Source organism: Equus przewalskii, chromosome 7, assembly GCF_037783145.1.
Source record: "Equus przewalskii isolate Varuska chromosome 7, EquPr2, whole genome shotgun sequence".
NCBI classification, from domain to species: domain Eukaryota; kingdom Metazoa; phylum Chordata; class Mammalia; order Perissodactyla; family Equidae; genus Equus; species Equus przewalskii.
This window is the reverse complement of record NC_091837.1, coordinates 58,482,730-58,498,302: the sequence shown is the minus strand read 5'-3', so window position 1 is coordinate 58,498,302 and position 15,573 is coordinate 58,482,730. Positions and strand designations below refer to the sequence as shown.

The 15,573-nt window shown below is 41.9% G+C and overlaps 1 protein-coding gene across 41 annotated transcripts in view; it reads right to left on the bottom strand.

Annotated features, from left to right (window-relative positions):
- The window catches only part of FHOD3 (formin homology 2 domain containing 3), a 455,119-nt gene that overhangs the window by 145,275 nt on the left and 294,271 nt on the right, over positions 1-15,573 (bottom strand). For all 41 annotated transcript variants that reach the window (XM_070629984.1, XM_070629962.1, XM_070629948.1 and 38 more), the window contains exon 9: positions 10,156-10,299. In XM_070629984.1, coding sequence (XP_070486085.1) covers positions 10,156-10,299 — 144 coding nt within the window. The remainder of the gene's footprint in view (positions 1-10,155; positions 10,300-15,573) is intronic.

Sequence of the window (15,573 nt, the reverse complement as noted above, 5' to 3'; positions counted from 1 at the left end):
ACGGTTTTGTTTTTACAAGAAGAATCCTAGACTCACCAGTGTCTGCTGATGACAGGAAGTGATGCTTCACTGTCACAGACAGGGCTACAGTGGCAGCTCCAAACCCTCAGATTCTAGGGAGCACTACAGATTGGAGTCAGGAACATTAAGAGCTGGAAAGACCTGGAGAGAACAACAGCACCTCCCAGGAGATGTTCAGACTGACTCTGTGGTGTCAGATGTACTCAACTACAAGCCTGATGAGTGTGCTGTACGGGAACCCAAGGTGAGGTCAATCCTGTCCTGAAAGATCTCTAATCTTGGCCAAATGATAGAGTGATTCATGTGCTGGACCCCTTGTCAAATACCTTCTAACTCCTTTAACTAAGTGTAGAACGCTCTTTATAAACTAAAAGCCAGATGAGGAGCAAGCAGTTTCCAGAACCCAGGGCTGATTGCTTACACATACTACAGAAAGCAGTTAGGAGCAGCTCAGGGTAGCATCTGTGACAAGTGCCACCTGCCTTTGAGGCCACTGAGTGATGTGAACATTCTTTTTAACTTTTTATTGTAGAAATTTTCAAACATACACAAAGTATGGAGAAGAGTATAAAGACTATGATGTCCTCATCACCCACAATAGTTCAGCAATTATCAACCCTGGCCAATCTTGTCTCATTTATACTCTATTCCCTGCCCTTGATCCCACAGCCAGATTTTTTTTAAGGTAAATCCCAGATCATATTATTTCATCTGTAAATATTTCAGTATTTTCCTAAAAGATAAGGATTTCTAAAAACTATAACCATCATACCTCTGTCCCACTTAAAATGGTTTCTTAATATCATCAAATATCTAACAATCTGAACATTCATGATGGAAGTCAAAAGCTATTAACATTTCTTTGAGTTTGTAACATTATATTACCACCAACATCCATGACAGGCAGCCATCTTTACATAACAGATACCATCCTTCTTCATATTGCTATCCCACATGGTCTTTTTAATTCATATTATGTAACTTGATTCCATTTCTAGGTGAAGTAGATGCCAGTGCTAGTACCATTTCAAGAAGGAACTATGTTGACAACAGGTGCTGACAGACTGTTACAGTGCCAGGCTCCCAGAGAATCATGCTTCCCTGTTTACTCACCCTTGTGTAGCCCCCTTCTACACTGAGTCTAGGATTTTCCATATGACTTGCTTTGGCCAATGGGATATCAGCAAACATAATGCAAGTAGAGGCTTGAAAAGTGTTTGTTTATTGGGACTTGCCCTTCTGAGATGCTGCTACCATGTGAAGAAGTAGGCTAGACTGCTAAAGACACAAGGCCCAGCCAACAGCCAGCACTAAATGCCAAACCAGGTAAATGAGGCCATCTTAGACCATTCAGCCCCAGTCCAGGCATCAGAGAACATCACCTACATGGGAATCTCTCAGCTGAACCAGGCCCAAATTTCTGACCCACAGAATCATAAGCAATACTTGCTGTTTTAGGCCACTAAGTTTTTGGTGTATTTGTTATGCAGTAAGAGCTAATTGATACACATATTTTTTTTCTCACATATGACAAAGAAGGATCGTAAGAGATTGGATCTATTGGTTAACTATTCCTACAAGTACCAATTACCCCTCACCCCCAGTCTTCAGCCTTAAGATGCCTTTCCCATTACCAGGACCACATTTGCAAAATCAAAAGTTAGAACATATGATCTGACAAAAGATATTTTGATTCATGAATTTATGTTATTTGAAAAATCATATGAAGCTATAAAAATTCAAATGAATTTAATTAAACATGGATTAAATCACCTTTCTGAAATGGAATTAAATTACATGGAATTGGGCCTGTCCCCAGAAAGTCCAGGACATATGGTCACCAGACGTCCTCCACTATTAGGAAACATTCTAGAGCCCAGTCAAGTTCTCTGCAATTGCTTGAAAACATTCATCGTCTTTTGTGAGGAAAATATTGGCTCTGCTTATAGGCCTCCCCGCTGCCCCTACATATACTCAACTTAGTTGTCCTGTGGCAGTAAATACTTTTTAAAACTGCATTAATTTTCAGAAAGGAATTAAAATCCTGCCTCTGCCTGGTGTCTAAAGCATGCAGGTGTCACCTTGAGTTATTCTTCAGGGCACCTTCCCCCTGAGGTGGCTGCTTTCTGATTAAATCATGGCCTTCCTTCAACCCAGCATCTGGCAAACACTGTCATAAAATGTGAAGATATTTAAAAGAGATCTTTATTCTAGCACTTACTGAACTTCTATTCTGGGCAGGTGCACTGCTGTTCTTGGGGCTCGAGAGAGGAATGAGACATATGACATGAAGTAGCTCAGAGGGAAACAGACAGGCAGGTACACCCTGAGGACTGGTCCGTCAGAGGTGTGGAGATAGGCAAGTGCTCTTCCTTGGCTGGGAACAAGGTGTGGGGACAAGCAGCAGGAGCTCCTTTGACCTTGCCAAGGATGCCTCGTGGAAGAGGGGACATGTGAGGCAACTCCTGCAGGAGGAGCAGGAGTCTGCCAACTTGAGAATGAAAAGGAAAAACATTCTAGGCAAAGAAAAGAGAATGGATAAAGGAAAGCTCCCTAAAGACCTGCCTTTCAAGTCCAAGAAACAAGAGAAGCTGAGTATGGCTGAAACTTCAGAGACATCTTAGGAACGCGGGAGACAAGGCCACAGGGGCATGACGGTCACAGACTGTGTAGGCTCTTGTACCAACTCAAGGTGTTTGGGCTTCATCCTGCTGACCGCGAAAAGCATTTCTATTCACTCACTCATCACTGTTGTTTGTTTTTTCAACAAAGGAATGGCATACTCAGATCTGACTTTCAGGAGGGTCACCTGGTTTTCAGCTGCAGAAAGTTAGGAAAGGGGAGAGAGCAGAGACAGCCCCCATGGGATGCAGCTCCCCCAGGATGCCCATCTCTCCTCTCTCAGGCTCTGCTCACACTGCTCTCCCTGCCCCTCCAGCCACCTGCCAAGCCAGAGAGCTCCAGTGCTCTTCCTTCCATCACTGTCTCCTTTAGGCCATCACTTCAGATGAGCCTTCCTTGCCCCAGCCTCAGTTTCTCGCCCCCACCTCACCCCATGTCTTTTCTTTCTAGACATGCTCACAGTCTCGGATTCTTGGCTTATCCATGTACTGCAATCCATCAGAATGTGCACTCCCTCAGGGAAGTGGCCTTGTCTGTCTCATTCACTGCTGTATCCCTGGAGCTTAGAATAGAGCCTGTCACATAGTAGGTGCTCAATAAAGTTCTGTTGACTGAACAAATTCACAGGGGAGCAAACGAACAAGGAGATATCTCAATAATCCAGGTAGGAAACGATGAGGGCCGGAGCTAGGGGATGACAATGGGAATGCAGAAGGAAGTGCAGTGTTCAGCAGTGAGACTCCTAAGTATGGGCACAGAGGAAAAAGAAGCATCTAGGACAGCTCCAGGTTTGTAACTTGGGAGATTCTGCTTTTTGTGGAGGTGGAGACATGAACAGATTGTGCAGGGTTTTTGTTGGGGTCATGGGAGGAAAATCAAGGTGCAGTTAGGGTGGCTGCATGTCGTGTGCAGCTTCCAGGTGGCCATGTCCCATAAAGTCAGAACTCCCCCAGCACGTTCTGTGTCTCTCTGTGCCATCAGATTTAGCTGCTGGAGGAATCGGCTATCTGCTTGTTTTAGACTACAGAATGAAAGTTCCTTGGGGTAGGGACAGATCTTCTTTTTCTGTATTTTCGTACCTAGCAGAATATGTGACATATAATGGGCTCCAATGAATGAATGAAATATAAGACAACAAGCAGGCAGAGGGGCAGGCAGCCATAGGCCTTGGTGGAAATCTCAGGGTCAAGATATCAGACAGCAGCCTCCAAGGCTGCTGAGCTCACTATGCAAATCACAGGGCCAGCCAGGTAGACTGAGAGTGGAGGTCTGATAAGGAAACCTCAACAGTGACAGGGAGGAGACAGAGAAGAAGGATCCAGGGGAGGGCACTGAGGAGAAACAATCAGAGAAGTACCCTGGAGACACCCATCGACATGGCTACCAGGAGTACGTTGTCCAGAAACAATATGTAAGTGTGCTCTCATGACCGTCAGCGTCCTTTTTATGATGCTAGCCTAACAGTGATGTCTAAACTGATAAAGACGGCATACAAAAATGAGGAAGGGGGGATGAAGAGGAGCCCAATCTTACTTATGAACACTTGTGTAAAAATCCTAAACAAATTAGTATCAAATAGAATTCCAACAGCATAATTTTAAAAAAGAACACATCATGACAAGTGGGTTATATTCCAAGAATGCAAGGATGGTTAAAGGATGAAAAGAAATGAATTAAATATCGAACTCAAAAACCTATAAAAAGAATAGCAAAGTAAACCGAAAGAAAGTAAAAGAAGGACGCTATAAGATAAAAATGTATTGAGTTACAAAACAGAAAAGCAGTGTAAATCACAAATAAATCAAAATTATTTGAAAAAAAAAAAACCAACAAAATAGACAAACCACTAGTTAATCCAGAGAACAATGGAAGAAATTGCAAACATAAAAGGTAAAAAATAACAATGGGAAAGTAACTACTGAAACAGAAAATTAAAAACATTTGTAAGAGATTATTTACATATTTCTTTGCTAATGACTTTAAAAATCCAGATGAAATGGGTAACTTCCTAGGAAACTATCATTTTGCAAAACTGATCCCAGTAAAGACAGGAAGTCTAAACAGATCAATTTCCACAGAAAAACATATAGTTACCAAAGATCTCCTGTCCCCCAACACATACACACAAGATCATAGACCCATATAATTTCCCAAGGGAAGTCCATAAAACCATCAAAGACCAGATAGAAAGAAGAAAAACTTCTAAATATTTTTACAAAGCAAGAATAAAACTAATACCTAAACGGAGGAAGTATTGCACACGTACACAAAGAAAAGTACAAGCACACTCAGAGTAACACTGTTTATCATGGCAACAGAACTGTAAACCAGCCAACATCCATTAAGAGAAGAGCAGATAAATAAATCATGCTATATTCATCAGCAGTAAAAATGAACAAACTAGAATGCCACATAACAACATGGGTAGGTCTCAAAAACATTAAGCCAAAGAGAAAATGGTAGGAGGATACAAATGAGACAATTCCGTTTATAAAAAGTTTGAAAGCAGACAAAATTAAACAATATGTTGTTTAGGGATACAGACTAGGATGAAGGAGTTAAAGCAGCTGGGCTGTGACCTCTCCCTCCTTTTCTGGGGAAAGAAAGCAAGCAAGTAACCCATTGACTCTCTTGTAAATATGCTAATAACTAGACTACCTAATAAATAGACTAATGATATTTGCTAAAATGAGAGTTCTTGTTTCTGGAATGCCCTTAGCAGGATGTTCGTGGCTAAGCATTACTTACAGTAAATAAACCCAGAATTCATGAGTTTATGAGCTATGACTCCCTGGGATACGTAATAGCGATGTTTCATAACTGAATGCTACTCGCTGGGCCAGGTGACTGTGAGTCTCACCTGAAGACCTTGTCTGTTATTCTGGGTCAGAGAGCACATGTCGCATGCATGAAGAAAGGACCTGGGGACTCACAAGGGATGTCCCAGATCTCTTGCTGCTTCTCTGCACTGATATAGCCTATATTCTCAAAATTATTAGCATAGCTAGATACGAGGCAAGATCTCTCATTTATCAACTCTGATTTGATAATCTGATTCTTCGTGTTAACTCACAGAATAAGCTATTTTCAGGTAAAATTATAAAGAGAATAGTGCTGGTGGGTAGTGGGATGACACCAGAGAGGGCTACAAAGGACACTTCCAAGCTATGGGCAATGTTCTAGTTCTTAAAGCTAGCACAAGAGTGTATTAGTCAGGGTTCTCCAAGAAACAGAATAGGAGATATATGGAGACTTCTTATAAGGATTTGGCTCACACAATTATGGAGGCTGAGAAATCCCAAGATCTGCAGTCCAAAGGCCTGAGAACCAGGAGAACCAATGGTGTAAGTTCCCGTCAGAGTCCAGGGGCAGGAAGAAACCGATGCTCTCGCTCAAGCCCATCAGGCAGAGAATACGAATTCTCTCTTCACAGCCTTTTGTTCTATTCAGGCCTCCAACAGATTGGGTGAGGCCCTCCCACACTGGGGAGGGCAATCTACCTTTCTCCATCTACCAATTGAATGTTAATCACATCCAGAAACTCCCTCACAGAAACACCTGAACAATGTTTAGCCAAATACATGGGCATCTAGTGATCCAGTCAAGCTAACACATTTGTTCTTTACATGACGTCTAACTACTTTGCAAATGACGTATACTTGATGCAAAAATAGTAAGCAAATGCAATTTGACCAAAGGAAGACAGTGAACACACAACAACTTTTGAAAAGTTTGGCATGAAGAGAAATAGGGACATGGGGAGGTAGCTTGAGAGTCAGGTAGGCTGGAGAGAAGGTGTGCCCTGAAACAGGAAGTAGTTTCCTGGAGTAGGTACAGAGGCTATTTCTCAAAACTCGCACCTATTGGTTCACTTATGGAAAATTCACCTGCATCACACTCTGTTCTGGATATACACTGACCACACAGAATCTAAAGCTGCGATCCTATAAGCCCCTAGTTGAGCAGACTCTTGGAGATGGGCGTTCAAATGGGAAAAGGAAGTAAGGAAGGGGAGATGTCTGTACTGACACAAGTCTATCTTCTGCCTTCATGCAAGCCAACTGTCTTTGGTCTCTTCCTTCTCCATCTTTAGTATTCTTAGTTTATCCTATTTTTTAGGAGCCCTAAGAACATACCCCTCCACCACCCAACACCACGTGCCAGTGAAAATGAAAAACAAAAGTCTGAGCAGATAATTGGGTAAGTGAGGCTTGGCTAGAGGAGAAGATACCCAGAGCAAGGTCACAAAAAGCTGGCCAGCTATGGAAAGCTTTAAACTCTGACAGCAAATATCTCTGGTTCAGTTCCCTCTGATTTCTCCTAAGAGCATATAAAGATAATTCTGTTCTGTTTCTCAACTTGTCACTTATTATGATGGTAACTTTTAGGAAATAGTGAGTTACATGTCAGTCTCTTTACTTATAGCCAGTGAAGATGGAGTCAATTAGCTGGGAAATAGCCTTCTTAACTCTAGCTGTGCACAAAAATTTGTGAATAAAGTTGTTCATTATAACAGCATTTATAATTGCAGAAACTTTGGAAATAATCTAAACCTGAAAAAACAGAGGTTATGTGTTATGGTACATGCATATAGACAGAATAATATGTTCCTCATAAAATTTAGTTCTTGAAGTTCTAAGGACAAAAGAAAATGGTTCTAACACATTTACTAATAAAAGATTCAGTACACAGAATCTTGTATAAACCATATATAGACTATTATCTCCATAGTTAAGAACAGACACCTACATATACAAAAAAGGCTAGAAAAACAGACCAACATGTTAACCACGGTTAGTAATAAAACCATGGGTGATTTTTTTCTCTTATACTTTTTGGTATTTTTCCAAATATTCTTCAATGAGTACATATTATTTTTATAAGTGGAAGAAGGAAAGATTTAAAAATATATATCACTATGAATAAGGATGAATAAGACTGATCGGTTAGGTCAGAAGTAAAACAGTACAACTCATAGAATGAGAAAAAAACATTAAAATTTATATTGATAAGGATCTAGTATCCAGAATATATAAAGAATTCTTACAACTCAACAGTAACAAAACAACCCAATTTAAAAATGGCCAAAGGATCTGAATAGAACTTTCTCCACAAAAAATGTACAAATGGCCAATGGGCACATGGAAAGGTGCTCAACATCATTAATCACCAGAGAAATATAAATCAAACCCAAAATGTGTACCATTTCACACCCACTGGGATGGCTATAATAAAAAAAATGGACACTAATAAGCATTGAGGAGGATGTAGAGAAAATGGAACCCTCAGTACATAGCTGGTGGGAAGGTAAAATGGTACAGCCACTTTGGAAAACAGTCTGGCAGTTCCTCAAACAGCTAAACACAGAGTCACCATATGACCAGCAATTCCACAACTAGGTATATACCCAAGAGAATTGAAAACATATGTCCACACAGAAACTTGTACACAAATGTTCATAGCAGCATTATTCATAATAGCCAAAAGATGGAAATAACCCAAATATCCATCAACTGATAAACAGATACACAAAATGTGGTACATCCATACAACGGAATATCAGCACCAAAAAGAACAAAGTACTGATACGTGCTATAACATGGATGAACCTTGAAAACATGTGACCACAAAGACCACATGTTGTATGGTTCTACTATATGAAATGTCTAGAAAAGGCAAATCTACAGAAAGAGAGTAGATTAGTGGTTTGGGGATATGAGGTATGGAGAGCAGCGAGGAATGAGGAGTGTCTGCTAATAGGTATGGGGTTTGTTTTGGGGGTAACGAAAACATTCTGGAATATGATAGTGATGATGGTTACACAACCTTGTGAAAATTCTAAAAACCACTGAACGTTATACTTTCAAATGGTTAATTTTGCGGTATGTGAATGACATCTGGGGGGAAAAACTCTGAAAAAAAAAGTGGAATGCCACTGATGGAATGTCCTCAGGGATAGCCTGGCTCATGCCATTATTATGGGCAAGCTCGGGCCTATAAGGAATAAAGGAATTAAGCTTTCCTGATCAAAGTCACACCACCCAAGAGAAAATACATCTCCAGATTCTGCCTCCCAACCAGCCAAAGGAGGAAACTGGGATGATGAGGATCAGTAAAAAAGAATATCATTTGCTACTCATGAAATGTTCTCTAACCTTCACTGAGAGTTCAGACAATAGCTACATCAGATAAGTAACTTTAATAAGAGGGGGGCATTTGGCCTAAAATTAACCCACAGAGAACAGTTTGAACTCAGATCAACAGTCCATAACACCATGACACATAACCCAAAGCAAGGCTAGCTCCATGGGCATATGACCTGTGCAATTGTACAGGGCTCCATGCTCACACTAGGCAGGGCTCTGTGCTTGGTTTAATGATCTGCTTTCACCATCGTGAAATTTTTATTAGTTTTGTCTTTAAACTTGTGTTTTATAAGTGAAGTCCAATGGGACAAAGGAGCATGTGCATGAGCAGACGAAATAGGTGCAATATGCATGTCTGCCCTTCCTCGCGCCCATGAGTGCAGAGGGCTGGTAGACCCACGTTATGCGGGAGTTCAGTGAGACTCGAAGTTAGCACAAAGAAAGTGTGCTACACCTGTGACTGAGCATCCACTTACGACTGACAGCCTGGAGACCATGCTTTCCATGCAAATCAGAACTTGCTTTGAATGCAGACAGATAGCAACCCAAGGGTCCCACTATCTCCTTTCCTACCTATGTTACTTTCCCGCATTAGCCAACCACACGTGGTGAAATAACACAGAAAAAATGAAAAGATAGGGCAGCCTACAGTTCCTTTCCTTGTCAGCCTTCCTTACTCATCAGTAAGTTGAAGGTAGAGTGTTGATGGAATGAACAGGTATCAAGAAGTGAAGTAAAAACAGCTGAGTTCATGTTGTACAGAGTTTCCACTGTTCCAGTAAGAGCAAAATACATAAGCATGGAGGAGCTACAAACACAAATGGGGTAATTTTTCTGATTCTGCATACAAGTTAAATGCTCTTATATTTATATTTTAAACTGGCATTGCACAATATAAAGATGAACAGTAAAATTGATGCTAACACTTTTACATTTTAATATTGCTTTCCTTACAATGACGTTAAACAGCAAATAAAAAATACCATAACGAGGTGGGAGACTGTAAAAGAAAGTAAAAAGTCATTTAGTATGTTTAACAGCACTTTTTCCCTGCATTTTCATGTTGCACTGAGCCCTGCAAATTATGTAGCCAGCCCTGCCTGAAGCTCTGCCACTTCAAGTACAAGAAATGCGATCTCTGTCTGTCTGTCTGTCTGTCTGTTACCCTGAACAGAAGTGCTGCTGACAGAACGCATGCTCCTTCAAATAAAATAGCAATAAATAAATCAATAAGCAAGCAAGCTACTGAGTTTCTCCTAGATCCGGGGTTCTCACACTTGCGTGTGCATCAGAATCACCTGGAAGCTTGTGCGACCCAGACTGTGGGGCCCGGCCACAGAGTTTCTGATTCAGCAGGTCTGGTTACCTCATAAATGTTCAACTGCTCCACTAAGTCCAGGTCAGTCCCTTTCTTGTTCAGGTGCCGCTGGGACACGGCCGCAATGCCCAGCTCCTCCAGGCAGTCCACCACATCATAGAAGGTGTCTTGGTCTGGCAATCCTGACAACGTCTGGACGGAGAGAACAGGACACAGACATGTCTTAGGAGACTGTCTCAAGGCTCTTGAGGCATTTTTTGCATGGTAGCCAGTGGCTACGACTATGACAATATGGGACAAAGCAAGACAGATGACAAGTTCATTTGAGAAAAACTCTTTTAGTGTGGTAAGCAGAATGAACCCCAAGATACCATCCTCTCGCGTACAGGTGCTGTATAATCCCCTCCCCTTGAGTGTAGACAGGACACTCCCATGACTAGGTTACATTATACGACAAAGGTGAAGAGATATTTACAGATGCCAATAAGGTCCCAAATCAGCTGACTTTGAGTTAATCAAAGGGAAGATTATCCTGGGTGGGCCTGAACCAATCAGGTGAGCCACTTAAAAGAGGCTGAGGCCTTTCCTGAGCTCAGAGACTAGAAGAGAGATTATCCTGCTGGCCTGGAAGAAGCAACAAGCCATCATGAGTCCTACAGCTGCAAGGAAATGAAGTCTGCCAACAACCACAGAAGCTTGGGAGAGAATCCCAAGCCTCAGATGAGACTCCGGCCCTGGTCAACACCTCGACTGCAGCCTTGTGAGACTGAGCAAAAGACGCAGCAAGGCGGTATCTGGACCCTGACCCACGGAAACAGGGAGATGATAAGTCTGTGTTGTTTTAAGCTGCTAAATTTGTGGTAAGTTGTTACATGGTGATAGAAAACTAACATGCTCAGTGATTAGAAACTTGGGTTAAGATCAATCTACCAACAGCTGGCGTTGTAATGATGTAATGACTCCCTTTTCTTTCAATTTGGTAGGCCTGCCCCTTGGACTATGAAACTTAGGAAAACAAGAGAAATTTCATAAAGCAGCATCCCGGAGGCAGAAAGACAACCCAGGAAAGAACAAGCAGACTTCTCTATGAATTCCACCTCTCTTAAAAGAAGGAGGGGATCTCAGATAAGACCTCTGCTCAAAACTGGAAGGACCCTTGAGGTGATTTACTACAAGCCCCTTACATAAATGAGGGAGATGAAGGCAGGGAGGGAAGGAATGAGCCTGACTAACAGGCAGTTTCTGAAGACCTGGGGTCCACCCTGTGCTCAGGGCTACTGTTCTAGCCTTCCTCCTTGGACACTCATGCCTTCCACACAAATTATTCTGGCCTGGCATTTCAGGCACAGGTCTTTACTCCCCATTTATTTTACTACCTTCGCATTTCTAAGAACGCTACATATATTTCAAAAATTATTCTAAAATGATGACTCGCCTAGGAAGAAAAAAGCCTAACACTTTCGTAAGGATCATTTGATAGTACCAATTTCTCTAACACTTCCATTTTGGGGCTATTAATATTGGAAAGTATATCTCTACTCAAAACCCAAATGATGGCTTTTTCCTGTCTGTTGTGAGCAAATTAGACACAAATCACTGCTGTCGAGATCAGAAACGAATGAAAAAATAACTGGGATGTGACAGTTTAGTTAATCAGGACCCCAGCAAAGACACACAACAGGAGGTTGAGAACCAGTTAGAAGCTGTAACCAATAGGTGCTCACACCTATGTGGCCAAGTGTGAAAGCACACGCCAGTGTGTGCAGGGGCCAGGCGAAGTGGTCACCATGGCATTAGCAGGCATCAGTCCAGCGAGCTGCCCTGACTCCTAATGCTCACTGAAAAAGTAGGCACCCATTCAGAGAGTCCTGTCATCATAACAAGTCTATCCTTTGCTTTTAGTGAAAACTCTAGAACTTGTCAAAAGATGAGGAGTGGGAAATGGCGATACCAAGGCCAGGGCACAGCTCACCGTTGCAGGGCCCTGACTGCTGACTCCGCCAAACGCACAATTTGAGGAACGCAGGTGAGTTGACCTTTCATGTTAGATTTAAAACTTTCTACACAACACTGTGGGGGCCGGGATGAGGCACAGAGAGAGGCCTCTGGCAGTCTCCTCACCTCTCGGTTCCACTTCCTTCTTCCTTTTTTTCCCTGCTGAGAGTCAACTGAGGTTCTTTCTCTCAGAGGTTTCCAGGGGGGTTAAATTCCTAGACCTAATCCCCATTGCTTTAGCAAGTCCAACTGTGATGGGCTGGGGGATTGCTATTAAATAATTAAACAATTAGATCTATAGAAGCAAATAAACTCAGGGAGCCATGCTCAGTAATGGCCCCAGAACCAAGGGTATTAAGAGGTCATTTGTCATTTCCACTGTGAAAATCTGGGCTTGAGCCAAGCCTGCATACCACTACCTTTCATGTGTGGCTGCAGGGGAGATGGCCTTCTGCCACAAACAAACACAGCTTCTTTCTCCGCCTGCATGAGGGGGGGCACTATTCATCCTAGAAACACACATCCACCTATTTTCAGCTGATTCTCTAATATGCGCAGCACATTTTGCCACACTCCTATCTCTACCTGGGCTCTGTCCTCCCACTTCTACCCTGACACCTCACTGCTAAGTTGCCTACTCCTGGCAAAGGTGGCAGCTGCTCCGGAAAAGTCTGTGAGGCAAATGTCTGTTGACGTCTTCACTTTCAGAGAACACTCATGACCCCCTTTCTGTTTTCTCTCAGGCCTTGTCTCGCCAGGGCTTGTGACAAGTAAATCTTTACAGGCATGTCTCAGAGTGAGAAATCTCTGTCCTAAAAGACATTTTATTTTCCTCTCCCTGAGTTTTCACTGATTCAATCAAATCTTTCTGGTAGGATAAAACCAGAGTGGCAAAAGCCTGTACACGAATGTTCATAGCAGCATTACTTGGGAAAGCCAAAAGCTGTAAATACTCAAATCTCCTTTCACGAGTGAAGAGATAAATAAGTTGTGGTGTATCTACGTAATGGAATATTACACAGCAGCAGAAAGGAGTGAACTATTAATACACACAATAACCTAGATGAATTTCAAAGGCATTATGCTGAGTGAGAGAAGCCGGCCTCAAGGGGATACATCCTGTATGACCCCATTTGACATTTTTGAAATGACAAAACTACCGTGAGAAAGAATAAATCAGAGGTTGTCAGAGGTATGAGTAGGGGATCAGGATGTCACTATAAAAGGATAACATGAGGGAGATTTCTGGGGAGATGGAACTGTTCTACAACCTAATTGTAAGGATTATCCATAATTATATATGTGTTAAAATGTATACAGTTATATACCAAGAGCAAAAAGTTGACTTTACTGTATGGTAATTTAAAAATAAATAAATAAAATGTAAAAACAGAGGCAAATACTTAGCATGGATCCCATCCAGGTTACTTACCCTCTGGCTCCACTGGAGCACCCGCCCTGCACCCCCCAGGGCTCCCCGAAGCCCTCCTTCCCCAGTGCTCCAAGCCAGCCCCACAGTAACACCTCCTATTATTCATTCCCCCCTCTGCCTCATCCTATTCTACAAGGTGGTCAATATCCAAGCCCCCCAAATGTGGGGGATTCCCGCTGAGTGGATTTCAGCTGGAACAAGACAGCTGACGTCATGTAATGCCCTCACAGGGTGAGAAATGGTTAGTTTCTGATGCTCCCTCATTTCTTCTGACAACATGGGGTTGGGAATAGGGGGAAGAATGAGAGGGTTTAGTCTGTATCTTGGAAACCTCCTGTTATAATGTCCCTGTTCAACAAAGGGAGCAGACTTCAGTCTCAGAACCATGAGCAGGCTAGAATTTGCTACCTTTGTTTTGTCCTAAAAATGTTAATTGCTTGAATTCTGTTATTAGGCCATCTTTTATTTTTTTGACAGTTAGAAAAGCAATACAATAATTTCCCAGATTTCAGAGTCTGAGTTTTTTCCAGATCTATATTAACATTTCAGTGTATTATTTTGTTTGGGATCTCAGAAGATTTTACTCACTGGGGCAATGAACATGACTAAAATTCAACCAAAGAAAACAAACCCAGTGTGGATGTCAGTGGTCTGTTGCCCTTTCTAGGAAAGGATGATATTTGAAGTAATGTCCTCAGGACCTTCCTGGACTTCCCCTGGGCCCGAACTACCAAAAGATAAGAAAGAACTGCCAGAAGAGAAAGAGTAAGCAAGGAATTCCTGGACATTAAATGCCATATGATGCCAAGGAGAGTGTGACAGGCACTGAGTCTTTGCCAGTGGTTGAGAGCAGATGCCCACACCATGCAGATGCTTCTAGGATCATTAGAACAGCCGAGCACCGCCTCTGTCAAGAAGATGGACAGCATTACAATGGAAAACACTGTGCAAGAGTGAAAATTCCATTTTTGCTGAATTGTGTTTTCCAAAACAATGTCAATGACTGAAAATGACAGGAAATAGAGGACAATCTTAAAAAACCAACAGAAAATTGCTTCAAAATTGCATGGTAAAATAAACTCACGAATAGACTGAAAATAAAAATAGAACTCTTAGGATTATCCTACAGAAAAGTGGTGCCCATTCCCCACCAAGACTGTAGAACTTCCTGTGTCCTTATCAACAAATGGCATTTCATTAAAAAGCAATCATTGCCAACAGGACCAGGGGAAAATGTCTTGTTGTTTTACTATCTATTTCTTTTGATCTTAGTAGGTTTAATATTATTTATTTTTCAACTAGTTCTTAATATATTTAGGATGGTATAATTTTCTGCCCCTTTTTTTGCAATTTCCCAATTTGTCACTTGTCTTTAGCTTTTTTTTTTTTTCTTTTTGAGGAAGATTAGCCCTGAGCTAACATCTGCCACCAATCCCCCTCTTTTTGCTGAGGAAGACTGGCCCTGAGCTAACATCTGTGGCCATCTTCCTCTACTTCATATGTGGGACGCCTACCACAGCATGGCTTGCCAAGCAGTCCCATGTCCGCACCCAGGATCCGAACCTGTGAACCCCGGGCCACCGAAGCAGAACATCTGCACTTAACCGCTGAGCCACTGGGCCGGCCCTGCCTTTAGCTTTTATTTGTGGTTTTCATTTTACAAATAACACTTGTTATGGTTTTATGCAGTGAAATATTTCAGTCCTTTCCTTTGGAATCTTTTTGACTGGTTTTATTATTAAAATGACCTTCAACAACCAGAGACCAGTTAGGTGAAGACTAATCTTCACCTCTAGTTTCTTCTCATTTTTTTATGGTTTGATGTGTTACATCGAACTCTTTACCTAGAATTTATTTTGGTATGCAGTCAAAGTATGTTTTTGCCTCTTTCCATTTAGCAAAACATCCCCTGATCATAAATGAAACTAACCCACCCCATTGATTTCGATCACAGGGTAAGTTGTTCTGTGCACTGGGTTCTGTTTCAGAGCTCCTCTGCTCCAATCATGAGTCTACAGAAGAAAGAGCCAGGTTCATAT